At 38.7% G+C, this 14,270-nt stretch overlaps 1 protein-coding gene and 1 long non-coding RNA gene across 3 annotated transcripts in view; both read left to right on the top strand.

Annotated features, from left to right (window-relative positions):
* The first annotated feature begins 20 nt into the window (after positions 1-20).
* On the top strand, positions 21-1,983 carry LOC140578313 (uncharacterized). Its single transcript, XR_011982410.1, has 3 exons — positions 21-133; positions 1,655-1,776; positions 1,934-1,983. It is a non-coding gene; the product is annotated as an uncharacterized lncRNA (long non-coding RNA).
* Positions 1,979-14,270, top strand: part of LOC111857938 (otoferlin-like) — a 28,503-nt gene continuing 16,211 nt past the window's right edge. Inside the window, exons 1-13 of one of the 2 annotated variants that reach the window (XM_023839205.2) lie at positions 1,979-2,022; positions 9,217-9,287; positions 9,377-9,488; positions 9,918-9,972; positions 10,105-10,236; positions 10,936-10,998; positions 11,118-11,202; positions 11,306-11,465; positions 11,707-11,893; positions 12,154-12,340; positions 12,648-12,871; positions 13,736-13,844; positions 13,961-14,135. In XM_023839205.2, the coding sequence (XP_023694973.1) occupies positions 1,988-2,022; positions 9,217-9,287; positions 9,377-9,488; positions 9,918-9,972; positions 10,105-10,236; positions 10,936-10,998; positions 11,118-11,202; positions 11,306-11,465; positions 11,707-11,893; positions 12,154-12,340; positions 12,648-12,871; positions 13,736-13,844; positions 13,961-14,135 (1,595 nt within the window). In that variant the 5' untranslated portion in view covers positions 1,979-1,987. Of the gene's footprint in view, positions 2,023-7,594; positions 7,632-9,216; positions 9,288-9,376; positions 9,489-9,917; positions 9,973-10,104; positions 10,237-10,935; positions 10,999-11,117; positions 11,203-11,305; positions 11,466-11,706; positions 11,894-12,153; positions 12,341-12,647; positions 12,872-13,735; positions 13,845-13,960; positions 14,136-14,270 lie in introns of those variants that run through there. The other variant, XM_023839206.2, reaches the window with a different exon arrangement.

Genomic DNA, 14,270 nt, shown 5'->3' with positions numbered 1-14,270 from the left:
TTGCACGTATATTCCCCGAAATTAAATTATGTTGAATGGCTTTGATTTGTAAATTGAAGCTCATTCTGCCCATAGTAATAGCATTATTTTTTTTTGGCTTCACTATGGTTGAAATTAGATGTGATCTTTCAAGGTATGGGAATCCATATTGCAATCTTTATACAGTACTGAACATCTGGTTGCGTTCACGAAGACACGATCACATTAATTATGTGTTACTTCCTTGTAATATGTAACTACTAACAAATGAACCGAGTTATGTTAGTGTTCTGCATTTGTGAGACCATTGGCATAGTTCCCTGTGCTTACAGATACTCCTGTTGTTATCGACGTTTAAGAAGCAGAGTTCCTTTTGTTTAGTGGAAAAACAAAGTTATCCGGAAGCCAGAGAACACTTAATGTATAATAAGACTGGTAGACTGTATAATAAGTACATAACTGACCGTTCTGTCTGGTCCCCAAACAAGGAATATCTTATCCTGCAAGTCGTTTGTCCTAGTTCTGCTGTACCTTTGCCGAAGATTTTCTTCAACGTTAATCACTTACCACCTGCACTTGTTTATATGTGAGCTATATATAATCACATTTATATAAAATGTATAAAGACAACCCCAAAGACCCGTTATATTTGTGGTTTACAATTTTCAACGAGTTACCTATATAGTACAGGAGGAGGCGCCATTGACAATATAGTATGTCAGCTTCCTGGGGGTTTTCCTGCACACATAAATATATGAAATGCTGTTGTCCAGCATATAATTGCACAATAACTGCACGTAAAATTAGAGTTTAATGCTTATCTGATAGTTAATAAATTCTAAAATCAAGAAGTCTTAGGGGGCCAACCTCAAGTCTTATTGATAGGTTTATATTTCTGGTGAACATATTAAACCAGAATTGCTATTGTACTAAAATTATTAATATAGATTTTTCTTTGACGTATGCGCAAATGAAAGGTTCTCCTTTATTTTAGGCACTTACGCAATGTTTTATTTACACCACTAGATGGTGCAGTAGCCCAAAATTCCACTCATCTGTCCATCCATCCATCTATAAATAACCTATCCAATACAGATTTCGGAGGAAACAGTAAGTTTACTTTCATACTGCAAATACATGCTTTAATTGTAACCGGTCAAATACGATTCACTTCAGCAGTTATTCGTACAGTTTAAATGAAACATTATGACCACGTGAACAACATGACAAGAAACCTTAAAAGAGCCATTCCATATTAATGCTGTATATCTAGAGCACCACAGGACACATTGTAGTTTTTGCGTGTGGTGTCATATAAAAAATTGTTTTGTGTTTAGGATTAATAAGCATTTGGAGCAACTGCAAAGGCTAATCTGTCTTGCCACGAATTCTTGTACTTCGAATTTTTAATTCTTAAATTTGTCCTGCGCTCTCTAATAGCTAACTCTGGCTGATATTAAAACTCGCTGGTAAGATGTACATAATGTGATGAGTAAAAGGTTAATATATTTTTAGATTTTAAGTCTGAGGATTCATTGTAGCACTACTACTTGGGAAAATCCAACTGCCAGTAAGGCCTTGTCAGTTAAAGGTTGGTACTTGTGGTACAGTTGTGTTCTCACACCTGTTGTAGGTTTGATTCCTGTTGCTGGCTCAGTGACTGACGATTTTGCAGGTGCCTGGTTTCCTCCTTCAGCCCAAAAATGTTTGATATCAACAAACCAGTACCTGGGGAGCATATCCTGCAATGGCCTGGTGTCTCTTGCCTAGAGTTTCCTGGAATAGGCCCTCCGATAGGTAAGTGATTACGAAAAAGACAGTAAAACTTTAATAAAATGTCTCTGAATCGATAACGTGCCAGGCTTTCACACGTCCTTTTATAAAAGCGGGCCGGTAGCAGGGGTTACTGGGTCAGGCAGAGACTCTTGGGTCTTATACCGTTCACTTCTGCCAGGTGGCGTACATGCAAAAACTCTGGGGCAGACACAGATCCCTGTAATCGATCCACATGGGCTGCAGACAGAGTACGGATAAGATTGCACAGTGAGTATCGAGCCATGGGATAGTTTACCCCAGATGGTCTTCCGAAACACAGTCTCCTGGTGGACTCAGTTGCAGACTCATGCATATTCAACCAGGCTGCACAACGTAAATAACTTAAAACACAACATAAATGGCCTCAGTTTTTTGTTTCTTTCATGCTTAAACATACACTCTCGAATTATTTTGCATTTACATTTTTAATGCATTTTTTGCATATTTGCTTTTGATTTGCAGTGTTCCCAAATGCACTGCTGGAATGCAATGTTTAAAATGGACCAGTGTAAAAGCTTGAGGCTTGATATTTTTACGTGGGTTCCTCTTGAAGAGCCAGAACAGTCAAACTATTGTTTCTGTCATGACCATCGCATTTCCAAAAGATTTTCACAAAATAATATTCATGGCTACATGAATTAAATTGTCATTTTTTAAGAAGTTAATTTTTAACAAATGTCGAAAGTGTTATTAAACTATGCATGAAAAAATATTTATTATTAATTGAATCAAAAGCTTTGTAATGTTTGATCTCCATCTTGTTTAATAGCAAGGCCAAATACCAGAACATTTTCCTTTGGTAGTTTACTAACCTACTAGTCAGAGAACAAAACAGTAACATCAGAACAGCTACATGGCTTTGGTTCAACCATCATCAATAATTTAAGAAAACACTTCTTACCTAGGTAGTCTCTGGCAAACTAAGCTGGTATAAGTTTATGATTAATTTATTAATTTCTATCTTGTATGTCATAATTTTGTCTTCTAAGAAAAATGTAAAGTACATAAGAGTAAATGGCTTTACATTATTCTTGTAGTACTTCTGTATATGTATTGATGATTTGACCTGCGCTGCTACAAAAATAAAGAGCCAAGTGTAGATGTAGAGATGAGAAAAACAATTTTTACATCTCAGCTAAGGAGTGACCCATTTTCTAGCAGTCCGGAGTTGCAGATCAAGACTGACACATGCACACTTCATAGTGAACTCAGCACAACACAAATTCTCTAGTAGTTGCGGTGAATTCTGTTTATAGAGCTTATTGATGCATCTTACCCAGTAGTTTCAAAATATTAACCCTTCATGCTCCATTTCCAATAAAACGTACAAGGAAACACAGCATCTCATCAATTACACATTTGCTTTGAGTGTGGGCTAATGAAATTTAATGATGCCAGAAGTATCAAATGAAACATGGAGGTAAATAATTAAATCTGCCTGTCAGTGTTGCAAGTGCCACCTTGGTTGTACTAAGGGGTCTGTCGTGTCTCTAGGGGATGGCTTTGTTTTTGCTGAAGGTGAAAATGGCTAAGGGATGTTGATCTAGGGCCTGTTTTTGATATTTCAGTTAGCGAAGTAAACACGAGCCTGTTTTGCAATAAAATGAAAGCGTATAAATCATTCAGGCATTCATGAAAAGAGAAATTAGCCATAGTAAGGGCACTAGTGAATTAGCATCTGTGAAGTTGCAGGTGAATTGTGGGGGGCCACTGAAAGATCCCACATCCTTTGGGGTGTTTTAATAACATGATGACATCAGGGGGAGTGTTCGATCGAAGAGGATATGCCGTGATATCCTTAACAAACAACAATGGGCTTTATTAACATACTATGCCGCTATTAATGATATAAGGAGAACTCATGAAGCTTGAATGAGCTGTTTCTGGAGAGACACTTGTTAAATCTACCCAAAATATCAAAATGTTACATACCATCAACAGTGGCTCTGTTCTGGTTTCATGGTTCCTGGGTTTATACTCAGAATTAGTCTCTGACGTGTGTGGGCTTTGCTCATCTGTGGTTCACGTGGGTCATATTGGCGTACATCAGTCCCTGCAGAGTTTGCGAGTATTGTGTATATGTTTTGCATATTCTGGGGTAACTGGATGGAATGTTGATACAATGTTGATAGAAATTTTGATCCAATTTCAATATCCACATATTTGCCCAGCCAGCATTAATGGGAATATAGGCCTACTGTCCCAGCAAGTCTATATCTACAATATCACATCTAACAACTGACAAATCCTCAGGTGTCCCAAACCTGCTGAATAGTCTCTCTTCAAATAGATATAACCCAGTGTCCCTGTGGTTATTATTTTAATGTACATTTGCTTTTTGTTCTCAAAATATTAGCAATAATCAGAAATGGTAAAATAAAATCCAGTCCAACATTATTCCATAAATCGTGAAAATCTGTGCTAGACTGAAATAAATAAAAATCAAATTAAGTAATATTTTAAATATATTTAATTCATTTAAATATACTTTTTCCAGACCAAGACATACATTAACTTATTACTGCACCCGCAAATGAAACTAAGACAATATTAACCTAAAGCTGTTGAACCTCCAAACTGCACGTTAAACCCTAAACAGTCACTTTCTGATGTCTCCTTAATTGCACCTCAGTCCGTTGCGTCAACAGACCCCCGGCACACTACCGGAAAACGCTGTGCAGCGAGCCCCACTGAAGGTGTCTGATATCCTGACAGATGACGGCGAAGTAGAGACCCACCTGAGAGATTCTGACCTTAATTAACCAACATGCCGGTGACTCAGCCACATGCTCGTAACAGGATAAGAGAAGGCTGCTGCTTTTAACACCGTCTGGGAGTAAACCTTATTCTCAGATGTGTGTTTAAAAGAAAGCCTGGCTTACTTCTCTATTTTCTCAAAAGTCTTATCTAATCACCTGTACTGATAATGCATTAATGATATAAAATGTATGGCTCCATTCTAGCTTGTGTTACTTGTAAACTAATTATAAAAAGTAAATAGTAAATTACAGGATAAACTATTAGGCAGCAGACTAACAGTATATCTGTAATAATATGCTGTTAGCCCAGACTGAGCCGCAGACCAGGTGTTCATTTGACTTTGAAAAGACTGCCTGAGGTTTTGGAGAGAACATATGAAGGCAACATTCAGTAATTTGTAACACACAGGAATGATTAGGCCAGTCACTTTTGTGATGCAGTTTTCTGCTCCTGGAATCTGCTCAGAGAAAAAATTAGCTAATTGACATGAAGCGTAGGACTCGTTCCAGATGAGAACATTTATAGCTATCATAATTACCTCTGGGTCCTGTGAAACTGGAGTTCAGATTAATTCAATCATTTCATCTGTGGTTAAGCGCTTGGTTCTTTTGAAGATGCAAATTTATTGTACCTATAAACACTAAAATTTATGTACCATGATCAAATTTCTATAACTGTCTTGGCATCATTGTATTTGCACAGAACACATAACCTTAACCATTCCTCTAATTAACTCTAAGCTACAACAATTCATATTGGAAAATGATTTAATTGTCACTATGACTTTAATGGTCTGGTAATGGATTTGGAAGCAGCGATAATGGGGGACATTCTCTTCTTGCCACCCATTAAATTTGGCTGGGCTTATATTACCCTGACAGCCACTTGTACCTTCTTCTGGCTACATGTATTGAACTGAACATGGGTCTAATTTTGCTTTTAAATTGCTAAACAAAAACAAATGTTCTTGCACTGAACGAGGAGAGAACTTTTTCTTATGATGAGAGCCAGAGGTCCTTCACTGGGATTATACCCTCTCACATCACACAATATGAACCTGTGCTTGGCCTAGAAATACCAGACTCTTACATATACACCAATGGCCAGTTTCCCAGTCAAGGATTAAGCCTAAGCCTAGACTAGCTTTGAGTTTCAATGGCGAATCTCCATTGATACTGCAATTTAGTCCAAGACTAGGCTTAATCCTTGTTTGGGAAACTGGCCCCAAGTCTTCTTAGAAACCAGGTTAATCTGAGCAGTGAAATGATCTTTGGGGAAAAATTCCCATAACAGTTCTTTATTTTGCCTAAGCAGAAATATATTATGGAGATGTTTTCGTTTTCTTGAAGAACAAATAATAAAAGGTGGAGAGCCTCGTTCAGTGGGAGACACGCGATTTCTTTGTGAAGAAATTTTGCACGTATCCAGATACCCAACACACCAGCAGAGAACATGACGCTGGACCACAGCGCAAACAGCGAGGTCCTCTACTGAGCAGCATCACGTCAATAATTAAAGGGAGAGGGGGCACCTGAGACCATCTTGCCTTTGTATGGTCTGACACGAAATTCTACACACGGTATCTAGCAATTAATTCATTAGCTTCCTCTGTCTTGTACACACACACACACACACATACACACACTGGGAGTGCATTGCAAAGTTCACTCTGTGTCGATCTACTGGCTTCTAGCTTACAACTATGTTTGGAGGAAAATATCATGAAGAATGTTCTGTTTCACTGACTTCTCCAGAACTGGACAGACCTGTAATTTAAACATTGTGGATAATTGCACTGTTTAAGGCAACTGTCTATATGAATTAGGGGCCGAACATTAACTTTTCAATATATTTTTAATTAAGGAAAAAAAAAAACAATTGATGCAGAACATAGTACTTTTTTCATTGATTGCAAAGATTCCAGTATATCTGGCTCTAGAATGACATTCCAAGGGTTTATAGTAATTAGCATTATTGGGGATCTCTGACCGCTACCTGATAATAGCAGTTGCAAGGAAGGCTACTCAATACTCCCACCCAATGAAACTTTAACTCCCTTCATTGCAAACCCACATAAACAGAAGCCTTTTCCTATTAATTTTTGATTATCTTTAATCTTTCCCATGTATCAATCCAGCCTATTTACTTCATTCCCATTACTCTGCAAAGGTCTATTCCTCTTTTTAAATAATGTTCTGTGTTTACCTTTAAAGGGAAACACTGTTTATATGCATAGTAGCATGTAATTATTACATATTTGATCCTTTGCCAATATGTTCAATTCTGCTCTATTATTCCGTAGAATAAAGTGTGCCTAACACCAACACAATATCGTCCTTTTTTCTTTTTTAAGTAAATTGCAAACACTCAACTAAATATACCTCTACCATTATAGAAAGGTCTGGAAAATACTAAACTTACTAATACTAATACTAATACTAGACATAAACTTCACATAAGTGACATATAGCGACTAGTCATTATCTGTACATTCTCCTTTCACAACAGTGTTGTCAATAAAAATATGCATATCTGTGTTTGTTTTCAATTAGTTGAGTATGATGGCATCAGAAGACTCCCTGTATTCCTAACTGGGAAGCCCAATCTATTATTTTATTTGGTTCCTCTTGGCATGACTACCCAAGAACACTGAATCTGTCTCATTCTCATTGCCCAGCCTTTTGAACCATGCGCAATATCTATCGACGCGCACCTGAAAATGGTGCGATGGTTCGACAGAGCAGCGCCGTTAGTCGAGTTTGGCTGGGTCAGCTCTCCATGACGTGTTCCCGGTGCTCAGTGGGATGTCGTGCTCTTAGTTTTAGTCTCATGCACAATGCATTAGTGTATCATATCACTTTAGCCCAATCGCTGGCCCGGGCAACTTTTTTGGCCAGTTTTGCTTTTGTGGACTTCTGTGGATTTCTATGATGGAAACTGAAAAATGGGAAAGTGAGAAGCCTGTTTGAGGGGAAGAAAAAAGAGCATCTTTTACATTTTATAGTCCTTTAGTTTCTTTCCTGGACTTTTTTTCGTGGGAGGATTGAAAAATAAGAAGCAAGCGCTTGTTTTATATGGTGAGTACTTGTTTTATATGTTTTATTATTTTATATGATGAGCTAAACCAGTAGAAAGGCCACTGAAGTTTGACAATTTAAACATAAAAATGAGTTTTAGGTAAGAAAATGCTTATTTTGTGGCAGTCATCGTGCTTGAAATGTAACATTGAACTGTATTGTATGTAGCATTTAATACTGTCAGAAATAAATCATTTGGGCCATATAAGGACTGCCAAAATTGTTAAAACAATTAAAAATCCTCTCAAGTTAAGGTTTTGTGCATTGTCTCAGTTTTTAATAGTTGTATTTTCTGTAATCAATTCACCACAACAAATTCTTCTGACATGTAGTATCCCTGGGGAAAGAAGTCTGATTCTGATATAATGTGGAATATCCATGCATTCTATTCTATTCTATTCTATTCTATTCTATTCTATTCTATTCTTCTGTCTACTATGTAAATGCATTTCTTTAAAATATTACATATATATAGTTATTTAATTTTAAATATTACTAGTATCTTTCTGTAAATGCAGCAAAGATTCTATATATGAGATGAAATGCATTATTTTAGGGCAGCTTAAATAATTGAAAACCTTATTTTTCGCTTGAATGCATTACATAACCAAAACTTATATATGGAGTAAACTTATTTTAAGTGGAATCAGACGATGTTCTTCTGTTCATCAAAGTATATTAGGCGCAATACTATAGTTAATTTTACTGTTTTCCATTATATGTTTTATTCTATATGATTTTATAACATCATTCAAACTCCTCAAGAGAGTATAAATATTTTTCCAGCCGTCAAAAATACATTAGAGTATAATAATATACGAACGTTGTTTACAGTAATGCTGCGTGAGTGATAAAATGGAATTTGTTGTTAAAGAATGTGTTACAGTATAAAGATATTTAGATAAAAGTAAGACAAATCCTAAATTTAAAAAAGTTCATTAGTGGCAACAGAATAAACTTCTTGTTATGGCTTTTGTGAGTCCTAGTGTTTATCATTTAGTTATGGAAATAATATGAGGGAAGAGCAGAATATTTGTTTGTGAATTTGTCCTGAAAAGGACATCACTCAGGTGTTGTGAATACTTTCTTTTTGTAGTGTTACCTAACAATGTTTAACTCTATTCTGGAATATAACTGAGAGTATCTATCAGAGTAGTTACAATTAGTAGATACAATAAACAGTATATGCTGATATTATATGACCCAAAGAGTTTCATAACATCTTTCTGCATAATCTCCATCAGTGTTTCCCAGGGAGTATGCAGAGTGGTGTTTCCCAACGCGGCCCTCTGGGACCCTCAGACAGTCCATGTTTTTGCTCCCTCCCAGCTTTGGCTTGGGAGCAAAAATGTGGACTGTCTGGCAAAGAGCTGGGTGGGAGTAAAACTGTGGACCTTCTGGGGGTCTCCCAGGACTGGGTTGGGAAACATTGCTCCACATAGCTTCACTTTAGTTTACTCAGACTGCGTCCTTGAATTTATGAGATTTAATGCTTTATTCAAATGACGCTGCTCAGTCTCATTCCCGTGGATTTAACAGACTTCTCAAAGATCTAATATCCATGGTACTTTTGCCCACTTTACAGATCGGAGAAGGAAACGTGCCCAGCCATGAAGCTCGGAAAGTCCCGGAACAAGGACGACCATAGGAAGGGAGGTAAGAACGACCTGCCGCACCCCCACAGTGCCCCCTGTAGGTTCCGGAACAGTCACTAAACGTGGTCTCATATTGCCTGGGATTCTCAGATGAGCCTGCCATTCTGGAGACGGACGACATGCCGCTGAGAAAGGGCGTGGATCCAGACACCATCTCTTTGGCTTCCGTAACGGCAGTCACCACCAATGTCTCCAATAAAAGGTAAACGTCCCAGATGTGCTCCAAAGAACCAGTGCTGCCCCCTAGTTCAAAGGAACTAAAAGTGCAATTTCAATGCAGAATTAATATTTTTAATGATGATTTAGGGGGAAGTGTATAGCTTAATGGGCTAAGCCTCTTTGCCTGTGATCAGATGGTTATTGGTTCAAGCCCAGCCTTGGCACATCTGTGGGTCCTTTAGCAAGGCCCCTAACTCCCAGCTGCCTGGGTGCCGCTCTGGGTGGCTGCCCTTTGCTCACCTACAGAGTGCAAGTTGGGGGAGGTATAAAGAGAATTTCGCCACAGGGATCAGTATAGTGTCTAATATTAATTAAGTTTACAACAGGCTTTCATAGTGACAAGGAAGACATGTCAAAATGAATATTTTATTTAAATCAATATTTATAATTGCATGTTGGTGATACTCTACAGGTCAAAGCCAGATATTAAGATGGAGCCAGTTGCTGGGAGACCAATGGATTACCAAGTAAGGAAAACATAAAATAAAACCCATCCATAACAATCACTGTTCATCACACTATAATCAGAAAGATTGCATCAGAGGGATATTATGAACTAATTAATAACACATAATGATTCATGGTCATTAACTGTCTAGATTAGTGTCACGGTCATTGAGGCCAAACAGCTGGTGGGTTTGAACATGGATCCCGTGGTCTGTGTGGAGATCGGCGATGAGAAGAAATACACATCCATGAAGGAATCGACAAACTGCCCGTACTACAACGAGGTAATGCAGGAAACACAGACAAGCCTCTTGTCCTTTCACCAGGTAGTGCAGAAGAACAAAACCGAAAGCCCAACAGATACAGAATGATCTGAAAACACCCAGCCATCTACATGATCTCCTCATGACACCAGAATAAGAAGGCAACTTTTCCCAAAAGCCAATCAAAGACATTTTTCAGAAGCTTATTGTCAGTTAAATCCAGGAGAAAGTATCTATTAAACAGATAAAAGATATACACAAGCCTAAAGATATATTACATTCTAACTCAAGTCAATAACATTGATGTTGAAAATACATTTTATTCAAAAGGCAGCGTAATATTTAATGAGCATTGTCACAATAGATGCTTGCCTTACAGTTTTGAAATTAAAAGGTCATCCATCCATCCATCTATCCATCCATCCATTCATCTTCAATCTGCTTTACCTAGTCTAGGGGGGTCTAGAGTCTATGCCAGGCAGCACAGGGCACAAAGATACTAAAAGCTTAAGTCACGAAATGATAATTTTATGGTATTCATAAACTTTATAAATACTACTGCATCTAATGTGTCAAGTTAATTTACTGCAAAAAATGCTCAGTTGTCTTTATATTTAATAGGAGTCTTCTGAACATTTAATCTGGAAAATCTTCACAACAACGCTTGTTTATTACGGTGCATTTTCCTGGTCGTTAATAGTCATTTTGGTTCCTTTCCAGTACTTTGTCTTCGACTTCCACTTGCCACCTGATGTATTATTTGACAAAATCGCAAGAATTTCTGTAAGTAAGCCATATATAAAAAAAATAAATGTTCCGAACTCTGAACAATACTGATACAGTATATGCGTAAGACGATAATATTTTGAAAACTGAATTTATAATTTCTTCTTTGTCATCAGGTAATCCATTCAAAAAATCTCTTACGGAGTGGAACAATGGTTGGGACATTCAAAATGGATGTTGGCACGATATATTCACAGCCTGGTATGATGAAAACAAACTGTGGTTTCTTGTAACATTTTTTTGTCTGAGTCTGAATTTGATATAATTACAAAGGTTGTTGTCTGTGCCTGTTGCACCTCCCCAGAACATCAGTTCTACCACAAGTGGGCCTATCTTATCGATCCTGATGACATCACAGCTGGCTGCAAGGGCTACGTCAAAGTGGACATCGCAGTGGTGGGAAAGGGTGACACCATTAAAACTGTCCACAAGTCCAATGAGTCAGAAGAGGAAGACATAGAAAGGTAGATGCCCTGTCACAAGGAAAGAGAGAAATATTAATTGTGTTTGTATTATGTTCAATTTTACCTCATGTTGGACTTCCAGCTAAAATTAGTTATAATTTCATTAAACGCGACGTAGGAACACAGTGAACACATGCACTTAGAAATCGGTCTAATGATTTTAAGCATCCTGTATTCAGTTTGGAAATTGGAAAATTACTTCACTTAACTTAATTTTGTACGCTGTCTCCCTCTACTTCAGCAATCTGTTGCTGCCAGAAGGAGTCCCAACAGAGAGGCAATGGGCCAGATTCTATGTGAAGATTTACAGAGCCGAAGGTCTGCCCAAAATGAACACCAGTATCATGGCCAACGTGAAAAAGGCCTTCATTGGAGAAAATAAAGACTTGGTAGATCCTTATATTCAAGTGCAGTTTGCAGGGAACAAGGTAAGACATTACTAAGAGAAGACTTAATTGTTTCTGTCAGAGGTGGATAGTTAAGGTGCAGAAAGTAAAAATCCAGACCAAGATTTTGTTTCAACCAACCAGTTGAGCATAAAGAGTCACAGTCACAGAGTACTCAACTGGTTGGTTGAAACAAAATCTTGGTCTGGATTTTTATTTTCTGCACCTGAACTCTCTACCTCAGGCTTCTGGTGTTGTTTCACCTTCACTTCTTATTCACTGCTTTCTGTTTCTGTGCCCAGGGTAAAACCTCAGTACAAAAGAGTAGCTATGAACCAATCTGGAACGAACAAATCATTTTCACGGAGCAGTTTCCGCCGCTCTGTAAGAGGATGAAGCTCCAACTCCGTGATTCGGACAAAGTGAACGATGTAGCCATCGGGACGCATTTCATCGACTTGCAGAAGATCGCCAACGACGGAGAGAAAGGTAAAAGGAGGTCATGCTTCACAATTGATTTGGATCAAGTTGGGGGCAGCGAGTGGCTCGGTGGGCCAAGCCTGTCTGCCAGTGATTGGATGGTCACCAGACTGAGCCCAGCCTTGGTAGAATAGTCACATCTGTGGGCCCTTTACCCGCAGCTCCACGGGTGCCGCTGCAGGTGCCAAGCTTGATCTCACCTACAGTACACGTGTATCATGGAGAACACGATTTCTCCATAGAGATCAATAAAATGTCATCATGATTATTAAGTTGAAATATCTTCAATAATACTTTTCACATATTATTTTCTTAGGTTTTCTTCCTACGCTGGGACCGGCCTGGGTGAACATGTATGGCTCCACGCGGACCTACACCTTGATGGATGAGCACCAAGACCTGAATGACGGCCTTGGGGAAGGAGTCTCCTTCCGGGCCCGGCTCCTGATGAGCCTGGCGGTGGAGCTCCTGGACACCAGTGCCCCCGACATATCGTCCTCCACTGAAGTGCAGATGGAAGGAGTACCAAACATCTCAGAGGTCTGTCTCAGCAGAACATCCTAACTTGAAGCATCCTGTCTCTATTGTAGAAACCTATAGTGACATGTACCTCTAATTCTTTCAGTCACCTCTATGCCAATTACGCCTACTGTAGTTAACAAACTTAATGAAATGATGCTTTATTTGCCATTTTTACATGCACGTTGGAATGCTTTAGTGTTCCACCAGTCCTTCCTTTCTGTCGTATTAGACATGCATACATATAGAGGTGAGGGCTAAGCTTAGGGTCTGAGCACAGGCTCACCCATTTATCCAGCATCAAGGGAGCATTTCAGGGGGGGGGTTAAGGGCCTTGCTCGAGGGCCCAGCGCCGATGTCCACACAACCACAGGGGCCAAAACCCTCCCCCCTTCATGCAATATGAAGCAGAACTCAAATGTTCTATTATACCACTGACCAATAATGAAATAAAAATAACCCCTTGTCCAATTATAATGTAACAAGCGATGGCTGACCAGGGGCCAGTATCACAAAGCTGGATTTGAACAATACTACATTTCTCCATCTGTACGTGTATACATACATTCCAATTTACCATAAGCAAATAAATTAAAAGCTAACTAAATAATAAAGTTAAAAACTAAAGTGAATAAGCAACTTTAAAAACATGAGTTTTAAGCCGGGACTTAAATGTAGAGAGACAGTCTTCTGTTGGATTTAAGGTAGTCTGGGCTTAAGTGGAGTTACATTCATTCACTTACATTTAGTCCAGAATACCTTAAATCTGACAAGCCATCCAGCTAAGCATGAAATCCTGCTTTGTGATACAGGCCCCAAATCTTACTTACTTGACTATAAGTGAAGGCTTGAAGCATGACGTTTCTACAATCTTTGGTTGTTTAGAACGCCACTGGCAAGATAGAGGAGTTCTTTCTTTTTGGAGCATTTTTGGAAGCTACTATGATTGACCGCAAGATCGGGGACAAACCCATTAACTTTGAGGTCACAATTGGTAAGTCTAGTAAAATAATAATGAAATCACCATAGCCTATGGCTTTATCACGCAGTTTATTATTTTGACATTTTACCATAATTCTGTTTGCATACACTGGCTTTGTTTTTGTTTAGGTTACTATGGCAACGAGGTCGATGGGGTACAAAAGCCACCATCGAGGAAGGATGACGATGCCCCAGGGGAAGGCTCAAATCTTATGGAAAGCTCCGGTGGTGATGAGATAGAGGACGATCCGGATTTCGTCTCAGTCGCTTGCACTCCGGCCTTAAAACCTGTTATAACAGACAGGTCTGATCTATCGTTCATTGTCCAGTGTTTTGGCGGTAGCTTAAAATTGCTAAATTTTGCACCGATGAAAGAGAAGACAAGTCTGTCGATCTTCTCTTAACGCGTCGTCCGGCATTTCCTGGAAGCATTATTTTA

Source organism: Paramormyrops kingsleyae, chromosome 14, assembly GCF_048594095.1.
Source record: "Paramormyrops kingsleyae isolate MSU_618 chromosome 14, PKINGS_0.4, whole genome shotgun sequence".
NCBI classification, from domain to species: Eukaryota; Metazoa; Chordata; class Actinopteri; order Osteoglossiformes; family Mormyridae; genus Paramormyrops; species Paramormyrops kingsleyae.
The sequence above is the reverse complement of the archived record's forward strand: the minus strand, read 5'-3'. Positions and strand labels throughout refer to the sequence as shown.